Source organism: Dendronephthya gigantea, unplaced genomic scaffold, assembly GCF_004324835.1.
Source record: "Dendronephthya gigantea isolate DGI-Jeju-01 unplaced genomic scaffold, DenGig_1.0 000026F, whole genome shotgun sequence".
In the NCBI taxonomy this organism is placed as follows: domain Eukaryota; kingdom Metazoa; phylum Cnidaria; class Anthozoa; order Malacalcyonacea; family Nephtheidae; genus Dendronephthya; species Dendronephthya gigantea.
Window position 1 is genome coordinate 436096 of NW_021163036.1, and position 20373 is coordinate 456468.

At 39.7% G+C, this 20373-nt stretch overlaps 1 protein-coding gene across 1 annotated transcript; it reads left to right on the forward strand.

Moving 5' to 3' along the window:
• The first annotated feature begins 1845 nt into the window (after nucleotides 1-1845).
• On the forward strand, nucleotides 1846-20125 carry LOC114523074 (thrombospondin type-1 domain-containing protein 7B-like). The gene is made up of 12 exons (XM_028543902.1): nucleotides 1846-2001; nucleotides 10456-12932; nucleotides 13403-13703; nucleotides 13986-14213; nucleotides 14826-15361; nucleotides 15966-16202; nucleotides 16392-16821; nucleotides 17249-17424; nucleotides 17641-17904; nucleotides 18356-18940; nucleotides 19117-19198; nucleotides 19412-20125. The coding sequence occupies exons 2-12, from the start codon at nucleotides 11093-11095 to the stop codon at nucleotides 19521-19523; spliced, it is 4791 nt and encodes a 1596-aa protein (XP_028399703.1). The 5' UTR covers nucleotides 1846-2001; nucleotides 10456-11092; the 3' UTR covers nucleotides 19524-20125.
• The last annotated feature ends 248 nt before the right edge of the window (nucleotides 20126-20373 follow it).

The following is a 20373-nucleotide window of genomic DNA, read 5'->3' on the forward strand; positions in this document are numbered from 1 at the left end:
GATCCCCTCAAATTTTATTATAAAAGGAGGCGCACAGCAACAGAACATTCAGTGGACTAAATACGAGAGTGGACTAAAAGGAGTGGATTAAACACGAGAGTGGACTAAAAGGAGTGGACTAAACACGAGAGTGGACTAAAAGGAGTGGACTAAACACGAGAGTGGACTAAAAGGAGTGGACTAGCGGAGTAAAAAAACCATATGAAACGTTGGAGAAGCTCAACCTAACAGAACATTCAGTGGACTAGCGGAGTAAAGATTAACTTATGAAACGTTAGGAAGCTCAACGACAGAACTGACGAAGAAGACAAGAACATTTAACGACGATCAAGATCGAAGATAGGAAAAGAAGAGAACAGTAACGAACTTTAGTTGAAGTATTGTAACGATCCACTACCTCGCGTAGAAATAAAACCACATAACATTCAGATCGATGCTTTAACGAGTCAAAGTTATGTTATACAACCATACCTTGCTTAATGACAATGCCATTCGAAGGGCGACTTCTTCGTCCTCGTGCTGAAATGCTCTTAGCAAGTTAGCCAGTTTGGCTGCCGGCTACTATTTGAATTTTCTGTCTTAATCTCGTTTTTACTACAACGCCCGGACACAATTTCGCTATACAATTTCTTCGGCATATTTATCTTTAGTCCAACAAAGATTCGAGTAGAAATATTCGCTAGCGGATAGAAAGCTGTATTTACCAAGCCAAGAGTTCAGTAAAGTGAAAACCGACACCACATGGCACATCGTCTCACCACTATGTCGGCAATTCGAGGTGACAACTCGGATATTATTAAGACACAGGAATCAAAAAACAAAAAAGTGAGACCGAAAGATGGGAAGATGTTCATGCAAGAGAATTAATTAATAAGTTTAACCCGTTTTGGAAGTCTGACTTGTAAAATATAATGCCCAAAGATTCATAAATTGCAACTGCAATCTGTATGTATACTTATACATATAATTTGTATAGCTTGCGCTGTATCGCATATTGCGTAGAAGAAAATATTAGCAATAATAATATTAATAATATTAATATTAATTACAATACATTATTAGTATAGGCAAATTGTGAATTTCTACAATTGACCCTCGACTTCACCCTCGACATTGCCGATTGTAAAATGCGATAAAAATCGACCCTCGACTTTACCCTCGACCTCACTCTCGACCCTCGACTTACTAGCCTCGACCCTCGACCCTCGACCAAAACCCAAACTCCTAAGTAATTTGTGGGCGCGGAGGTCTTAAATCACTCTTGAATTTGTTTTGGAATTTCTCGTGTACTGTGCAAAAGTTTTGCGTGGATAGTGTATCGAGGGGATGAAATTAGGCCGGAAGTTGATGAACATTTGATGGAAAATATAAATAAATAGTGGATACATAGGGATAAGTGGATAGTGAAAGTGGATGGTAAGAGTGGATAGTGGCACCATGATTTTGGACTGCCGAGTTTAATACGGCTAAGAAACAAGTGCTCTTAATCTAGCCATTTGCGATCTATGATTAAATAAATGCCTTATCGAAAATAACTGTCAATGCTGTCATTTCATTGTAGAAGGTATTCATATTTAGAAGATATTTTCCAAGCCTCTTTTGATTAGAAAAAATTCAATATATGTTATAGATTAGCTATACATGTCTCCACGTTGCTATGGGTAGAACCGTTGGGCAAAACGACATTTATATATTGCCTTATTTATATATTTTCGCCACACAGAACACCCTCGGTCCACGCGATATGCCCGCACTCGTGTGCGAAGTTTTTCCTAAAATAACAGTGATGCGCTAAACGGAAACGCTGCATGTTAGATGATCACTCATTAAAATATGACTAATGACTAAATGTAATTTAGTATGCGCCAGACTCTCGCAAGAAACATACCAAACACCAATCTCGATTCGCCTTTGAGACCACGCAGGAAAAGACCAGATGCTGATATCGCAACTGCTTTCATAGGATCGGACGGGAAAGGACACTCGAACTATATATAACTGGTAAGATTCAAGAGTTTTATTTATATATTATCGCCCGAACACGCGGCCTATACCGAGTTGATAGCCTGTTGACAGTGGAGGCATTCAACTGTGTGTACGCTGTACGCTATACAAGTGAACGTGTTAGAAACTGCAGATTTAAATGCATCGCCGTAGATTACTGTCGATAGATATTAGAGAAGTCCTAGTCTACTTTAAGACCTTCTAAAAGTCAAAGATCTATACTACAGTCCTCGCATGTTCGTAATACCAAAAGAGGATTTCATTTAGTAATCAAAATACTATAATTTAATGCATTTATAATGATATGTTGTGTTGCCATGCGGCGTGACTGGCTTTGGTTGACATTTCATCTTATAGACTTTGAAATAGTGATCTTTGTCGATGTCCGGCGAATTCACACTGCATCTCACATAGACAGATAAAGCACGCTATTATTAGGCCACCTTTGTGTCATTAAACTACAATAAAAAGCTGTTCAGAGCGCCGTAAATTCTGGCAAATTTACCACGGTTTGGGCGCACGCGAGTCCAAATTTCAACTTTAAAAGAATATTATGTAGCAACATTAGGGTACGAGCGCGCATGCCTTAAATATTATCAAAACACATCTATATATTGAGACAAAACTATATATACACACGAATTGGTAGATTCGAGCACACCCTTTGGCCTTTGACTTTTATATTGTTGGGAGATTTGGGATGCTGTGTTTTGCCAAACCATCATTGTCACATTAATGATATTTACTTTGTAGTCAAATCATCAATATACAAGTGTACTCTCACCCAAATTAGACAGACCTATGAGAACTTGCATGGTATGTAAGAGACGTCCTTTTAAATAATACAAGTCTTCTAGAATAGACTATTTTAGGTTTTGTACTAGCTGGTATTGAATTTTTAAGAAGGTCAAAAAGGCACGATATACAATATTTTAATTGCAATTCATGATCACTATCACACCTTTGTCACATGCTGTAGACGCGAATCGCCAAATGTATATATAAATGCCTATTTCTGCATGCATGCATAGTATTTCCTGAAGCGATGATAAATATTGCTTCAATTAGGCACCACAAAGTCAGTTACAGCGCTGTAAGGTACTTGAAGAAAGTATGAAGAAAGGTATATATTAAATAACGCAAGATCAAAGGCACACATACTTCCTATATACCAACAGGGCAGAATCTTGTTCGTAAATAGCTCGACACGAGTTGCAACCCCGTGGTTGGTTGAGTGGGAAACTCAATGACTTCCGAAGGTCATTTTAAATCCCGAACCGGAGCTGTGCATTTCATTTGAATATATTTGGGTTCGCGTGATCGTTCAATTGATTTTCAAGCCTATAATAATTCTAACAGCGTTTCACCATCTCGGACATTTTTATGCTCGAATGGCGTAAAATCAGCGTAAAATCAGTCGAAGTTCGGTAGAAGGTCAATGTCGTGTCGCGGCAACATTTGTGCTGCATATTTTGCGACTTTTAGGCCGTACGTCTCCTGGTGCTCCAACATGGCAACAACATTTTGAAACATTCGTACAACTTTAGAGGTAAATCATCAAATAAATTCGTACCGGCCGGGAACCTGTAAATTTAAGCGAAATTGGAGCTCATATTTATAGTATAAATACAACAAAATGTTCCCAAGACGATTTTGAATAAAGAACTTTGGCTTTAGTTTTATCGAACGCGTGCATGCATGGTTATTTAAACGCACTATTTTCGCCCGACTTGCGATTCTGCTGTTTTTTTATTTTATGAGCTAAAATACCTCATTCCTTGAACTGTTTTAAGGAGCGTGTTTCTCAAGGTTTGTACAGAGTGATGTTTTATCAAATGAAGGCAAATAAAAATACTTCAGAGAGCGAACATGATCCGTGTTCTACAATTATGTAACGCTCAATCATGCATTGTCGGGGAATATATGGCATGTTTGACAATCCCCTCATTCTTTCGAAAGTGTGAATAACCGTGCTGATGACTGTTTCGAGATCGCGCCAATAATCTCGCCAAGTATGTTTTGAATTGTGTGTATATAACGCTGTAACCTTACGTGCCCCAAGTGGGTGGAAATGTACACCTATGTTATCGTCTCTTATCGCGTGTTTATGTCACTCAGCTTGGTAATAAGCTGGGTAGATTTTTGCTTGAGATTACTGCATGTAAACACTGAACATGTCAAATTTCGATATAAATTGAGACTGCCGTTAATCAACTATTTGAGAAATCTCTGTGAAAGAAAACAGTTTATTAAGAAATCGTATATATTACCAGAGAGGAACGTTCAAGCGATCTTTTCATGACCACACTGACTGTGTCTGAACAGAAAGATCAAATCGCGGCTTTTAGAAGCAGTATTCTCCCGGACCTTCACGGAAAATTAATAGTTTCACGAAAACTCGTTATGGAAGAGCTATTAAAAAAGGCGGGCATACTTTAAGAGAGGTGATTTTTCGAATTGTTCAAAAATGTCGGCGCTTGTTTGCAATCCTTATATATAGTTTTGCGTAATTTCCGTCATCCGTCTGACTTCAGGCAAAATGGCGCGGGCATCGTTACTTATCTTTCAAAGCACATGGTTTTGTTTACGATACGCGCGTAGAAAAGATGAAATGTAGCAATGTTTAAAAATAAAGTCGGCGAATGATATGAAATTTAGCTTTGACAAAGAACAGGTCTTGCATGGAATCGGAATTTGTAAAAATACCTACCGCTAAAAGTTTATTTGCGCCGCCATTTCGCGCGTGTTTTGCGATATTAAGAATCTTGAATCTAATCTAACTTAATATAGAGTGTATAGTGTTTTAAAATAACAATTGGTTTGTGTTGGTTACCGTTTTAAGCTGATATCATAACATATTACGTGTGTAATCGTAGAAGTGGATTATAATTGTTCCAGGCTAATTTATAAACCCAGCACAAATGTGAATGGTTTTGAATATTACATTTAACTATTACATTTAACTTTTTACCGCTAAAAACCGGTGTTATATATAACGACGTTATCCCCCGACTATCATCTTCTGACCAGGAAGAAATTCAATGCTTCTGGAGGAAAATTGAGACATTTCTTTAGTTTTAACCAATATCCCGCGAACATTAAATGCTTTTCCCTCTCAAGGGACCAAATTCTACAGTTTGAAAGTGATTTATAGCAGTTCCACGAAGACCAGATAGCGCGGTTATTATTTTATGATCCGGATAATGATTTTTTCAACTGTTGTAAAAAATTAATAGCTATGAAATGCCATTCGCAGCTCAGTGTCTGGTGACATCCGTGAACTTATCCAAAATAGGTCAATAGACACTTTCACCTAATTTGCTGCTCTAATCGATGGAAACTATGGCAAATGAATATAAACAACTGATATAGATTGTCTCGGTGTATTCTGGTTCTCAAGTTATTATAGTTTAGTTTGCACTGTGTATTTCTTTCTCTCATAGACAAATTGTGTTAAAACAGTGTTGGGTTCGACTGTTAGATCCTAGAAAAACGTCTGTATACCTATGTATATGATCACGCCATATATTATCGTTTTGTTTTTGTTTTCACAGAAAACATGGCATGTCTGTCAACAAAACAGGATGCAATATTTATCTTTGGAATCTGTTAAACTTTGTACAATCATAAATCATAATGAAATTTTACCTGCATGAATTTTCATAAATCGAATTCGTACAGTCAAATACGCGTCACTGCTAAACAGTGCTAAACTTAAATACGCCATTAGCCAAGCTGATTTTTGACATTAAATATTCTTTAAGGGGCTAAAACATGATTTTCTAATTTTTTTAACGTAAAGTGTTCGGTTTCAGAGTGTTGACGTTAAGCCGTAAGCACTTTAAACCAGCAATTTGGGGAAAAAACGCGGTACAGAAGGAATATTACTGTACTTTAGAGTGTAATTTCACTACATTACATGCAGAAAAACTGCGTAATTGTGGATCTGCAATGGTTGGGCAATAATGTGCTGTTTTACCTAAAGATATATTGCAAGTTTTTTGCGATGCTTGTCTGTAAGGCGGTTACTAAAAATCATAACGGTGCCAGCAAAATCAACCAGATTTTTCATCCGAGTCAATCAATTTCTCGCAAACAAGTTTTGCTGTCGAAGCAATCTCCTACCGAACTTCCATCAGTTCCATGGCTAATGGTTTTAAATTGTCCCGGTAAGCAATCTGTTTTCAAGATTTTACGGTTAGCGATACGGTTTCGTATTTCGTCTTGCTAAGCTTCGTGCGAACACAACTCGTTTGAGTATAAAGTAAGAATTCCTTTCTGTTGTACATACCGGCTTTGGGTAAACTGGATTCAAGAGTAGGAATTATATGCTGTTGCAATTTGTCGACACACCAAAACTCTGTCATCGAAATGACTCTTAGAAATTTGCGAAATGTGGTATTATATGAATCATGCAGAGATAAATCTGAAAGTTTTTAGATTACATCCTGACCTGGTGGGGTTATGTAAACCTTGTCGAGCATTGCTCTGTGGGGAAAGGCTGTAAAAAAGCTTAACATGCACGTTCTAGAATGGATAGCACTGTTTCCTCGACCCATTAAGTATGTTGCCATGCACACAAGCTGTAGGCTACCAAGTTCCTGGATATTTTGTAGAGGCGCGTAATGCAGCTGAGAGTTGCAAGATATTTGCTATAAAGTGGATAAAGAAAATGGCGGAAGTAATGCAGTTATCGACTATTATAGGCTCATCATATTGGTTATTGTTTGTGGCAACGCTCAACTAGCAGTAGTGCAAGTGACCAAGTAGCGATGAGAAAGGTTAAAAGTCAAACCGGGAGCATAAAGCAATAGAATGTATAAGGCTTTGAGAGGTCGGGCTTGCCGCTTGCATCAGTAGCAACACTGGATGCTGAAACTCAGACCACTTTGAATGATATATGCATGCATGAGACAGCGGTATGATATAATATGAGTTTTAATTTCTTGTTATTGATTCTTGAACAATCGGAACGCGTGTGCTTAAAGGCCAGGTGGTACGGAAGGGCAGTTCCTTAAGGAACAAAGTCGATAGCTTTCCGCAATTCTGTAATCTGGCAAAAGAAGGTCGTGCCTTCTTTGTACAGGAAATTACGGCAGTAATATTATTATACATTTACTATTAGTATGTCATAATCATTTGCAGATAATTTGAAAGATCGCATATTAAGATACGGGTGCCAATTAACTTGCACATGTTGGGTTCTCTCTGAACATTAGTGACCTTTAGCTTAACTATACTGCAACGGGTGATTTCAAATAAGTTTTTGGCACTCAATAGTCGCAATATAGTTACTTTTTTGTTTGAAAATGTTGCACAAATTTTTCCCGCCTTCAGAAACCTTAGATTTGTTTTAAAAATTCAAAATGAATTTTGCCTTTTGCAGTTATAGAGAGCTTATGTAAACGTTTGTTTTATTTTGGGAAACTTCTGGGATCTGAATTTAGCACGCTTTAGTCGCAACACATGCCATTAATTGTTGCAATCACAATGTTTTGCGATGCTCGCTTGATCGAACTTTCGATGCTTTTACCATATAAGGAAGAAATCTCACGGTTCGGTTGCAAGGCTCGTGCACCTGTAGCTAAAACCTTGGCAATGCTTGAAAATTCCAACGTGTAAATGAATCATTAGGCGCGTAATTACAGCCGTATTCGTATAAAAGTCCTTGTCTTTTATTTGGCAAAGAATTCCGTTATTTTCGTTAAGCTTCGCTGGAATGTCGTTCCATAAGAGTAAACAGTTCGATCCCATTCCGAGTGGCGTAATGTCTAATGAGGTACTTAAGTGCCCGCGACGATTCTAACCCAGCACGTGTGTTAATATTTGGGGAGGGGGAAAGAATTCGGTCCGATATTGGCGCTCGCATAGTGCAATAACATCCTGCCATAACAGTACAAATATACAGGCAACAAGACGTTACGTTTTGTAATGTTATTCAGTGGTTATATATTGAATTGAATATTAAACTTCGATATCAGAGTTCCATACACATGTGGTTCGGAGTTCATTAAACCATCAAGTAAGATCAGTTAATTATATACGATCAAGCGTACAGTCTACGACTACGGTCTAGCCGACTAAAGGATTGTTTAATCTTTCAAAGTCTGAGAGAAGCTGGTTAAATTCAAACCGTTTGTTTGAAAAGGTTGTTAAATTTTAATTGTTTTTACCGTCCAAAATGTGGTTGAGATGTCGAAGGTTTGAGTTTATGAACGAAATATTATTCAATTGAATTGGAAGGAAGTGTGGTCTAAAACAATTCACCATTGGTTACCTGTAATCGTAGACCTATATTGATAATTTGAAATTAATAGTCGTTTCCCCCTGACCATATTTAGAAGGCAAGGTTGTAGACATTGCGTATACAAGTACTTCAATTTTACCAAAACGTTGACAAATGGGATGTCGAATGTCACAAAATGAAAATTATGTTCTATCCACTTGGTTTCGCGATAAGGAAACATGTGAACGAATTTAAACCGTTCCTTATGTGTACGTGTGCAAAAAACGTGTTGCTAAACAGCGTGTAGATTTCAAACTATTAGGAGATAACTTGCGAAACAAATTCTACACACATGTATCTCACGGATGACATATAAGCTATATTTAAGCATTAGCCATGCACCGTGGCTTCAAATGCAACGCACATGATATTGAGGCATGCCTTCGACTTAAGTACCATGTCTGAACGTGAGTGCTTGCAGGTGGCGATAGGGTGACATCATGCCTAAATATAGTCAACTACGCCACAACGAAGTATGTTGTCTGTCATCGAAACTAAATATAATATGCAGTCGTCAGATCAGATGATTATTGATCTCGTGTGTCAGAATGTATTTTAGATAGCTCTGTTATTATCATACATCCAATGTTCCTCGTCTAGAGGAACTGTATTTATGCTTCAAAACGTTAACATTTCTTTCTTTCAAGAGAGCATTTAGCATCATATCAGTGAATTACAACAGGCCAAAATCTAAAATTATCTTAAACTAACTTTATTTAAACTTTATTGCATGGTTCTACGAAACTGCTTTTACTATAGAGAGGTACTGTGTGTCTTATTTTCATCTTAATGATGAGACGTTTTTCTACAGGAGCAGATTCGTAACTAACTGCAGATTAATAGCTTCTGACCAATTTTTATTTCATACTAAGCCGTCTCTCCAGACCTGTTTGCTAGCTTGCAAACAGATCTGAAGGGGTGTATACAACTTCATATATCACCAAGAGGGGATGTATACAAGTTCATATAACACTAATAATCAAGCCGATAATTTCATGTAATACGGTAAATATATCAATTAACTTAACAAATGCTTTGATGCTTGATATTACCTTTCTGTCATTTCTGTTCGAGCCGTTTTAACTTAGCCGTTTTAACTTAACAAATGCTTTGATGCTTGATATTACCTTTCTCTCATTTCTGTTCGAGCCGTTTTAACTTAGCCGTTTTAACTTAACAAATGCTTTGATGCTTGATATTACCTTTCTCTCATTTCTGTTCGAGCCGTTTTAACTTAGCCGTTTTAACTTAACAAATGCTTTGATGCTTGATATTACCTTTCTCTAATTTTTGTTCAAGCCGTTTTAACTTAGCCAACGACCGACGTAAAACGTGTAACTTCCTCTTCTTTCATGACAACCTCGGCACAGAAATTACATCACTACAGGCATGCCTAGACGTACAAATTCCAATCTGATGCGAACGGGCAGGAAAGTGAGTTAGCGTTCATAGCATCCAGTAGGTCTATAGATCTTTAATAACCCCCAGCTGACGTATGGATGCATGTTAATCGGATTGCCTGATTCACGCCTTGAAACTGTATTTGCTGAATTGTAAAATCGTTATCCCAATGCATTTGCGGCCCAATTATCACAAGTATATCAATCGACTGCACATTTGCATTAACGATAACTGCATGGTGATGTCAAATGTGCACTTTGGATGGATTTTACTCTTCAGAAACAGCCGACGTTGTTGAAATTTTCATTTGACCTTTAAGGGGATTTCTGAAATAACTGAAATTACTTCGGGCAGTTTCTCACAGGACGGGATCAGGAAATGAAATAAAATCACATTTGCGGTGTTTGTTTCCATGAAATTAGTAAACATACAATCCAAACCTACAATTCGAAAGTAGGAGAGTAAGTAAGTGAAAAATGCTCGAAATTTAACGAATAGCGGTGTTTTTTCAAGCTAATTCTACGGATTACAGAGTGCAGCTTTAAACCTTCGGCCTATTTATTACATGCGATTATAAAATCATTCAAATAAGTCAGAACGATGGTCTGCTTGTGGCCTGCAGGGAGATTTGATTGAGCAATAACTTATGGCCTTACTTTTCGCTTGTCAGTGTGATATCGCGTAATAAAAACCAATTGCCAGAGAAGGTGACAGGGTTAATTTCAAATTCTTTCATCAATTAAAATTTCTTTCAAATTATTTAGAATCATTTTCTCGTCGCTGGCTTCAAGACGACTTGATCTGCGTTGCTTTAACAGGAATTCTAAGGCTCTGGACTGAAAGTTACACGGCGACAACGCTATTTGGCTTCTTTATCAAAACAGTATTTTCAAGAAAGCCTTCGAACAACGACGTTTAATTCGTCAGCCGAAGGTTTCCTTTTTCTGTTAAAGAAGTTCAGGCTTTACAAGGAAACGCCAGCTAATTTGGCTGCTGTCTTTTAACTAGACGAGAACAAAAGACTCCTGTTAAGTAAATAAACACTTTTGTCTGGTATCAATTCTTCATCCAGTGTTTTTGTCGAGCGAGGATTGCAGAAAAGGCCCCTACACGTCTGTTTCTCATTGGATTAATATCGTGCGGAATTTTCGGTGGCATTTGGGATATATTTTCAGCGATTCTGTTGCTTCGCCCGTGTTGAAATCTGTCGCCTTTTTTCTGTACATCATCGGTACGAAAATTGGATAGATTGCGGCTCAAAAAACGACAAGTCGTCGAACAGAAGGAGATATTGCATATAAAATTCTTCGAAAGGAATTTGTGCCTTGTTGACAGAAATCGGAGTGTTATAAAAAAAAGGATACTGTGTGGATAATTATACTTGACTTGTTTCTGATCTAAATGGCTTCGGCGTTTGTCACGGTTGTTTTGCTGTCGATATTCGTTGTTTCAAGTCGTGGGACCCAAGTGCAATGGTCAATTTCATTGCCTGACAAATGTCTTGTGAATGATACGGTCTCTGGTACTTGTGTACGCTCCAGGACGGTCCAGTGTGTGAAGGCGCTTAGCGGTCAGCAGATCCCAGATTATTACTGCGAAGGCGTCTCGGTCAAGCCTTCGTCGTTTATCAAATGCGACAAATGTCCCGGACGTTGCGTCGTGAGCGTGTGGTCGTCCTGGGACGGATGTGATGTCGCGTGCTCACGAAAGTTCCGTTACCGAACGCGTAATATTCTTTGGCGTGATAACGATGCGGTCACGTGCCCACCGCTACTTGAAAAAAGCCCTTGCTCCCAGTGCGCGGGAAATTCCAACGAGTTTTACATGTGGATGGTTACGGACTGGGGAAATTGTCGCGCTTTTGCAACGGAACGGGTTTTCAAGCTCGGCGTCAACCAATCAGATGTCGCGCCAAGCGGAAGTAACGTGTGCGGATCGGTTATAAAAATCGGCAAGGCAACTCGGAAGGTGAAGTGCGTCGACACGAAAGGAGTTGAGCATAAAGTGCGCAATTGTTTGAATTCGAAAGATAAAGACGGCCGAATCACGCAACGTCCTGATCGGAGCAAGGTGTGCGAATTGCCATGTGATTGTCACGTGGCAGCGTGGGGTGAGTGGAGCGGTTGCCCAGACGACTGTAGCCGATCGGAAGAATCTCGAACGCGGGGAATATTGTTCCCGCCCCAAAATGGTGGAAAGGCATGTGGAGATTTGGTGGAGAAACGCAAGTGTAGTATAAAGTGTCAAAGTTACAAGTGGCACGTGTCTGAATGGGGGGCTTGTGGAAACCTTGGGTACGGTGAGCCTCGATGCAGAAACAGCTATCAAGAACGGGTCGTGTTTTGCATCAAATCGGACCCAGCAGTAAAAGCTAGTGATGTTCGACCTGTCGCGGACCATCTCTGTGATGTCGTCGCCAAACCTGCCGCTAGGCAGCCATGTCGGACCCCGTGTCCGCGTGACTGTTTGGTCAGCAGTTGGAATCCGTGGCAACCCTGTTCGATTTCCTGCGGGGGATTCGGAGTAAAGATGCGGGTACGGACTGTTCTGCAGACATCCCGAGACGGCGGGCTCGAATGCCCGAGTCTTGCGCAAATGTTACCCTGTGAAGTGACGCCCTGCGCGTCGTGGGTTTCCAAAAATTGGAGTCCTTGTCTTAGTACAAAAATGTGTGGCAAGGCTCAACAGCACCGACTTGTCTTCTGTAAAGGAGCAGATGGTACTTGGAAGGCTGATCGCTTTTGTGAACATGTTCGTAAACCTGTTCGAACTAGGAACTGTACCACACCCTGTCCCGAAGATTGCGCTTTAGGCGACTGGGGTTCCTGGGGGGCGTGTTCGAAACCGTGCGGCGCACAGGGGGGTGTGCAGTCTAGAAAACGCAGCATCCTGGCCTATCCCAGCTCGACACGGCTCGCGTGCCCGTCCGAGGATAAGCTGATGGAGACGCAACGTTGCAATGTCGGTAAGGTATGCGAACCCGAATCGATCTGCATGTGGAAGACGACCACGTGGAGTTCATGTGAAGCCCGTGTGAACGGTACCTGCGGAACTGACACGGGGGTACAAAAGCGCGAAGTGCTCTGTGGGAATGACATGAAAAACTTCACCAATGAAACACTCTGTGCTAAGATGTCCAAACCAGCTGCACTTAAGACTTGTGATGTCCGGTGTCCGAAAAATTGTGTACTCAGTAAATGGCAAGATTGGACGGAATGTAATTCTACATGCGGAATGCAAGGTGTGTTGGCAGTTTATGATTAATGCTTTTTGGCGAACAATTATTAAAATATTAGGACTACATAAGTAAAATCGCGCAAGCTGTATCCGGTTCAAATACAACAATGTTGTGCAGCACCTAACGTGTTGAAGCTGAACAAGTTGTTGCCAACTATGTTCCTGGGATGCAGCACAACATGGTTCTATTCTGTTTTCATCAACAGGGAAAAACCTGGGCGTTTTTAGTCCCGTAGTCGCTCTATCAGAAGCCGAGTCGACTTGAATAACAAACAGTATTTGAGTATTTGAATGTCACGCTCTTGTAAAGTGTAAAGTGTAAAGTGAAACTGTTCTCTTTTTTAAAGTTCATTTCTGAGACGTGAATTAAACATTAAACGCGTTTGTCCTGGTTTGGACGGATGGTAAACCATTTGATCATTGCTAAACTGTTTGTTGACACACAAATTTAGATATTTTTAATTTATCCTCAAGGTACTCAGACCAGCAGAAGATACGTTCTCCAATACTCTGAAAATAACGGGCTCGCTTGTCCAAATACGACTTCCAATAGCGTTGAAGTAAAAATCCGACCATGTTGGACTAAACAGCCTTGTTACAAATACACTTGGAGTGTGACCCCCTGGAAGAAATGCATGCTTCTACCCCAGTCGAAATTAACCCCGCCTACCTGCGGCGCGGGTTACCAGACAAGAAACGTATCGTGTCTGCGATCTGACGGAAAGCTCGCGGAAACATCGCATTGCTTGGAGTCGAGTATGAATATGCCTCCAAAGTAAGTGGATATTTTCCTTTCGTTCAGTGAAGAAACTATTGAAAGATTGCATGAATGTATTTGGACTCCGTGATTTAAATGTTTTGCCTTGAAATTCCGGCCATGAAAGTTTTTTAGTTCATGAAAGGTTTAAAGCCAGGTTTATGTCGTAATATTTCCTTATTTTAAGTTCCTCTTGTTTGGTCTTGAATCCTAGCTGTGGTCAGTTCCTAGCTGTGGTCTTGAAAATATTGTCTAGATAGAAATTTGTGGTCGGAACAACTAAATCGTCTCTCTTTTTAGGACTTTAAAGGAATGCTGGAAACCATGTGACAACCACTGCGTAAGAACAAGCTGGTCAGACTGGTCTTCATGCCCGAACAGATGTACTCAGAGCGCTCTGACCCGAAGGAGGACACGTCAAGTTGTAAACCTCAGCCCTGCCCGTGGTGGCTTTGGTGCTACGTGCCCAAAACTCACTGCTTTGGATTTCACGGAAACTAAGGATTGTCCTAAAATGCCGTGCAAAAGGTACGATGAAAATGTGTCGGCAGGGAACAGGTGGTGTTGCCAGGAAATTTATAATATATCTTTGCATGTCTGCCTATCCGTTAGAACATTCATGGCGAGACAACGTTCAAATGCTTCTTATTACATTTACAAACATTCAGTGCTTTTCAAGTGTGATTTAAACTTGTGGGAGGAAAGTTTTGAACCGAGAAAGCTATCAAGTATAAATATATAAGGTGGTTCAATCAAGATTCCTCTTGCATGATGATCCACGCTGGACATGTACTGTAGAAAGAAGAATTTAGAACAGATAGGAGTTATCCAGTAAAAATGAAGTCAGTTTATATTTGAACTTCCTTTATTAGTTACATTCTGTCTGATCAATAAGAGATGTTCCTTACTTTATGGAAAAACAGTTAGACGTGATGCAAGGTTAACTAGTTTTCATGAAGTTAGTTTAATTTGCCTTTTAGAGATTATTAGTGATTAGATTTAGCCTTTTCATTATAGAAAAGATTGGTTAAGTGCAGGTATGCTTTTTACTTTTTACACTCTAGTAAGAAAAGTTTAGGAGTGCACTCAAAGCTATTCGTAGATCGAAAATTTTAATTTTCACACTACATATTTCTGTAGCTACAAATGGTATACCGCACCGTTTACCAGTTGTATTCCGAAAGACACTGTGGCGAACTGTGGACGAGCCATTAGGGAGCGACGCGTCTTGTGTCTTGACCAATCAGATCGTAGCATTGTCGCCGAATCATTTTGCGACCAATCAAAGAAGCCGAACTCTCAGGAGGACTGCTTCGTACAGTGCGCTCAAGACTGTGTGGTTGCCTCCTGGGGTAAATGGGATCGGGCGTGTTCGAATACCTGTGGAGACACCCTTCGAACGCGCCAAAGAACCGTACTGAAACAGCCTTTGGGGCTTGGAAGAGCGTGTCCATCGCTTATAGACAAACAGCTATGTCGTGAACTGGAATGCACTTCGTTTACGTGGTCGGTTGGCATTTGGAGTACTTGCAAACTTGCGAGGAATGGTAGTTCTTGTGGTAATGGTACCCGTAGCCGACAAATTGTCTGTCAACCAGATCCGGCTCGCGAGTGGATTTGCAAGAAGCAGGCGCCGAAGCCAGCCCAGACCGAAAATTGCACCCTCGCATGTCCAGGTAATTCACTTTTCAGCCATATAAGGCTACACGCGTAAATATATCACATCTTGTAATAAGTCTTCAAACAAGCTGTCAGCAAGTTGTGTTCGGACTGCATGCTTCACCCAATCTTCCGGGCTGACAAGTATGGGACAACTTGTAAACAAGTTGTAACAAACTTGTTGAAGCAAAAGACTTGTTTTACAAGGCTGTTCTAATAATTTTGCTACAAACATGAACTAACAATATATCGCTACAATCTTATCTTGACACGCTTGTGGCAACGTTGTTACATCATAGCCGCATCAGACATGTCAGAAGAATCAGACCTGCAACAAACCTTGTTCGAAGCTTGTGAATAAACTTTAACAGTACAGTTTGTTTGCAAACTTTTGTTTCTGCGTTTGTATGCGCACACAAGCGTCGTTTTCGAGCGTTTCAAAATCGTTTTTGTGTGTCATTTTGGTTTGATTTCTTTTTTTTCTGCTTATCAATAACATTTCTTTTTTTTCTGCTTATCAATAACAGTACCATCTATAACGAAATTCAATCCATGTTCACTGTTTTCTGCTTTTGTGATAAACGAAACCTCGCAACAACTTTTCAATTTCTCTCACTCCAGGCGAATGCGTTATGGGTGACTGGGGTGATTGGAGTGATTGTGTACAAGGCATGGATAGATGTTTCGCCCAGAGATGGCGAACGAGGTTGAGGCAAGGGGATCGCGCTAACCCGAAGAAATGTGGAGATCATGAAGCTGAGTCTAAGAATTGCAGTTGCCCGGGGGGAGGAAGCATTGTTACCAGTGATTGGTCGACGTGCATATTGAATGAAAAACGTGGAGTTAATTGTGGAAAAGGTAAGCGCTCATGATTTTAAGCCTTACATTGGTAAACAGGGGCAAGTTGTTCAGGTTTAGCGATAACCTAGCTTTGAACAACCTGCCCCAGGGGGATAAGAGGTGTGGGTCTTCTCACAACTTCGACAAAGTTATTTTTGACCGAGTTTTGTCTCCTGTTGAATGTTTTTATTCTACCTTCTAAACCAGGTATTCAGTACAGATCGGTGAAATGCGAGGGTGAAAACGGAACAATAATTGACAAGAAAAATTGCCCGTACTTCGACACGACGCCTCGTTCACGTCGATGCTCAATACCGTGCCCCGTTGATTGCGTCATGGGAGCCTGGGGAGAATGGTTACGCTGTACAAATTTTTGCGCCCTCGATGCTAAAATGCAACGATCAAGAAACGTTTTGCTGGTTGAACAGAATGGTGGGAGAAAGTGCCCGAACATGACACAGTCCCGGCCGTGTAACGTGGCCCCCTGTTACACATACAGCCTGTCCCTTGGGATGTGGTCCAAGTGTTATGTTGATGGTCAGGGTTGTGGACAGGGTAGTCAGACCAGAGAAACGACCTGTCGTAGGAATGACGGTGAAATTGTTGCCCTACATTTTTGTTTCCATGAGTTTAAAACGTAAGTGCTATTTTGAAGTAATATTTCAGTAATAACTATTAAAATAGCCACACCTATTAGCCCTTTTACGGTGTGCCACCAGGACACCATCTGTTATCTTACCATCTGTCAGATCATTTGGAAGACTCTAAAAAGTCAACAAGTTTGCATTTGCCAAAAATTTATAAGAACGTACAATGAATGGCCTTCGTCATTTTATCTGACGAAAGCCTTCAAGACGAAACATCCAGAATTTTTAGAAAGTCGCTCTAAACCAAATTTGATGTCGAAATTTTGAGGAATGCGATACACTGCAATGTCCTTCGGTTTTCTAGGAGCATCTATCTATGAAAGTGTACATCACATTGAAGTTATCAGGGATCTCTGCTATGTATTTTTAAGAATGTCTTTGTAATGTTTTTTTAATCCACTGTATTTTTTCACCAAGGTCGTCGGATGATACAACGAAACTTCAGGTACTCCGTGACACCATAAACAACGGCTCGCAACTATCGTTGACGTCAACACGTATCTGTGATGTGGTTTGTCCCGGTGACTGCTTTATGTCACAATGGAGTGACTGGAGCAAGTGTGGAAAAAGCTGTTTTGGGAATTTAACAGGAGGTAAATTGAGAATCGGGGACCACTTAGTAGATGAATAGGAAGTTCGCAATTTTGTATATAAATTAGCCGAAATCTCGCTAAGTTATAGCGATACTTTATTTACTCTGGAAATAATATATAAAGCTAATTGAAATGGGTTGTTCTGGGTTTCAAAGCATGTTAGAGTTTGTGAACAGGCGTTTAGATGTGCATTCTGTTTTTTTACTTCAACTACAGCTCACCAGACAAGAACTCGTGTAGTCATCTTATCGGCAGACGCCGGTGGTAAAGCGTGTTCCTCCGACCTCGTCCAAACACGGGCATGTCAGCCTGTTGCCACGGCAACGGCTTGTGTTGGCGCACAGTGGAGAACTGGTGCCTGGCAAGGGAATGAAACAAGAGCTGTCTGGTGTGAGACCTCAAGTGGCTTGATGGTTACTGGAGCGTGCGCGGAACAGAATAAACCTTCTGAAACAAAATTCTGCAGTCCAAAATGCTCAGGTAGCTATAGCTTAGTCAATATCTAATGCAAACGCGTTTAAAACAAAGCTGTCTGCAATTCGGATAGAATAGAGAGGCGATTTTTTGAAATAGAGTTGAAAAATTAAAGTAGCAAGCTCCATGCAAGTTTAAGGGTAAAAGAATGATGTTTAATTTAAGTAAAATTTAAACTTTAGGCATATGCGAATAGTATGTTTGCGAATCCTGTTGTGTTTCTCCAATGATATAAAGGCAAACCCTGGCTTGATATGATGTTCCTACTGACCACAATATAGCTTGTTCATTGCACACATTCTCAAAATATCGGGAAACTCGAATAACATCCACTAATATTGTTGTTGTGAGAATTATTGTTTTGTAATGTTGACTTCTAGTTTTGTGGGTTCAATTCATTCTGCTTTTCGTTTCAAACTCGATCTCCACCCTAATATGTACCCTCTCTTCGTTTTAGATCCAAATTCGTTGTGCCAGGAAGGCAGATGTGTATGTAAACCCTACTACGAACTCTTCCAGAGCCAATGCATTCCGACGCAAGGCTGTTTGCGCGATGGCCATTGTATTAAAGAACACACCGTTTGTAAAAACGAGAAGTGCAGATGCAAAACTAGCTATGGTTGGAACGCGACGTCTCAGTCTTGTAAACCAGTGCAGGGAATGTCGACAGAAGAGTCTACTACGGTTGCAGTTCGAACAACCACATTGCAGGAAATCTCGACAAAGAGTGCAACCAGTGATGTTGACACGACGAAGAAACTGGAGCCTACAAAGATTATTAGTACCAAACAAATTGAGAAAAAAACTACTACTACCAAACAGATTGAGAAAAAAACTACTACTACCAAACAAATTGAGAAAAAAACTACTACTACCAAACAAATTGAGAAAAAAACTACTGCTTCCTCTGAAGAGAAGATTGGTGGAGGTAGCAAGACGACTGATGGCAAAATGACTGATGAGAAGAAGAGGATCTCGACAACGAAGAATCCGCACAAAAACAAAGAAGCATTGAATAAGGATAAAGAAACTATTTCACCAGGTGGGACAACTTTGGAAGAAATCTTGTATTTGTTCTCCAGCTATTATCTAAGTTGGATTTGCAACTAATTTTTGGAGTCGTATGTAATGTAAATATATTTTCGGAGATGGGAATTGTGGTTGTACCACTGTGGTCTATTGACGCGCACGAAGCTATAAACTGACTTTTTCTTTTAGAATTCTGGAAATGGATTGGAATTGGTATTGGTGCTCTGGTATTTTTCCTTGTTCTGGCCATTGGGTTTTACTGCTATTCGAGGTTAGTGTAGTACAAACATGGTCACATCATCACCTTTCAGTTAGATTTTTTTTTAACTGAATGAATGTACTCATGTCGTTTATTATGTTTGAGATTACATTTTTTAATGAAATTGACATACGCTTATGATATTTATATACTGTTTGCACAGATGTAAAAACCTGATACTTTGGTGGTCAAATTAGCTACTCTAACTTTATTTCACATTTATAGAAGGCAAAGAAAAGCCAAACATAAGATGATGAAGTTAAAACGAAACACAATTGAGCTCGTTGGAGTGCTAACTTACGAAGACGGGGAGAATAACAAGCCCAGAAAAGTGTGAAATTCAACACATTTGATGGGAGTAACTATTGATAACAGTGGTTATGACTACAATAGAAATAAATGAACAGAAATGGTGGATGGCAGTACTTGGATAGCAGACGATGATGATCATTGACTGCGATGGACATATGGGTTCATTTGTGATTGATAATAATGGATAATATAGGAAAATTGAGGATAGAATAAGATTGGAGAATCTCAACGTTGTACACGAGCTTCTTACCTTTCATATATAATTCTACTATTTAGAATTTTCAAATTAATAATGTAAATACTCTGAAAAATGATAGATACAGCGTGTTCTAAACAGTTGTGGCCAAACAACCATGATTTGAATTCCCTATAATTCATCGATAAAGATGACAAAATTGAGGACGTTTTGTCTTTCAATCAATAGGCGTCATTCTTGAAGGAGTATTTCAAAAATATTAAGACTTTATGTCAAATTATTTCAAAAATACTATGACTTTGTGGTTGTTTGGCCAAGAGTGAATTCAAAACAAAAGATAATAATAATGAAGTATATTTTACGTAAGATTTGTGAGCAGGATTCAATAAAGTATTTGTGTATTTATAAATGTTTGTATCGAGTTTTTCAATGCGGAAATAAACCAATTAACCAATAGTATCTTATTGACTTTTTGTATTCGTATTAGTCATTTGGGCCGTCTTGAAAGGATGACAATTTTAACAGCATGGCCAGTTGTAAATTTAGTCAATAAGGACGAAAATTGGCTAGTCAGAAGTCAGAATGTGAAAAAAAACATTCAAATTTGCATTCTATAAACTTTTCAAAGTAAAAATGGCAAATACAACCATGGTCATGACCATGGTCAGGTCATGACCAT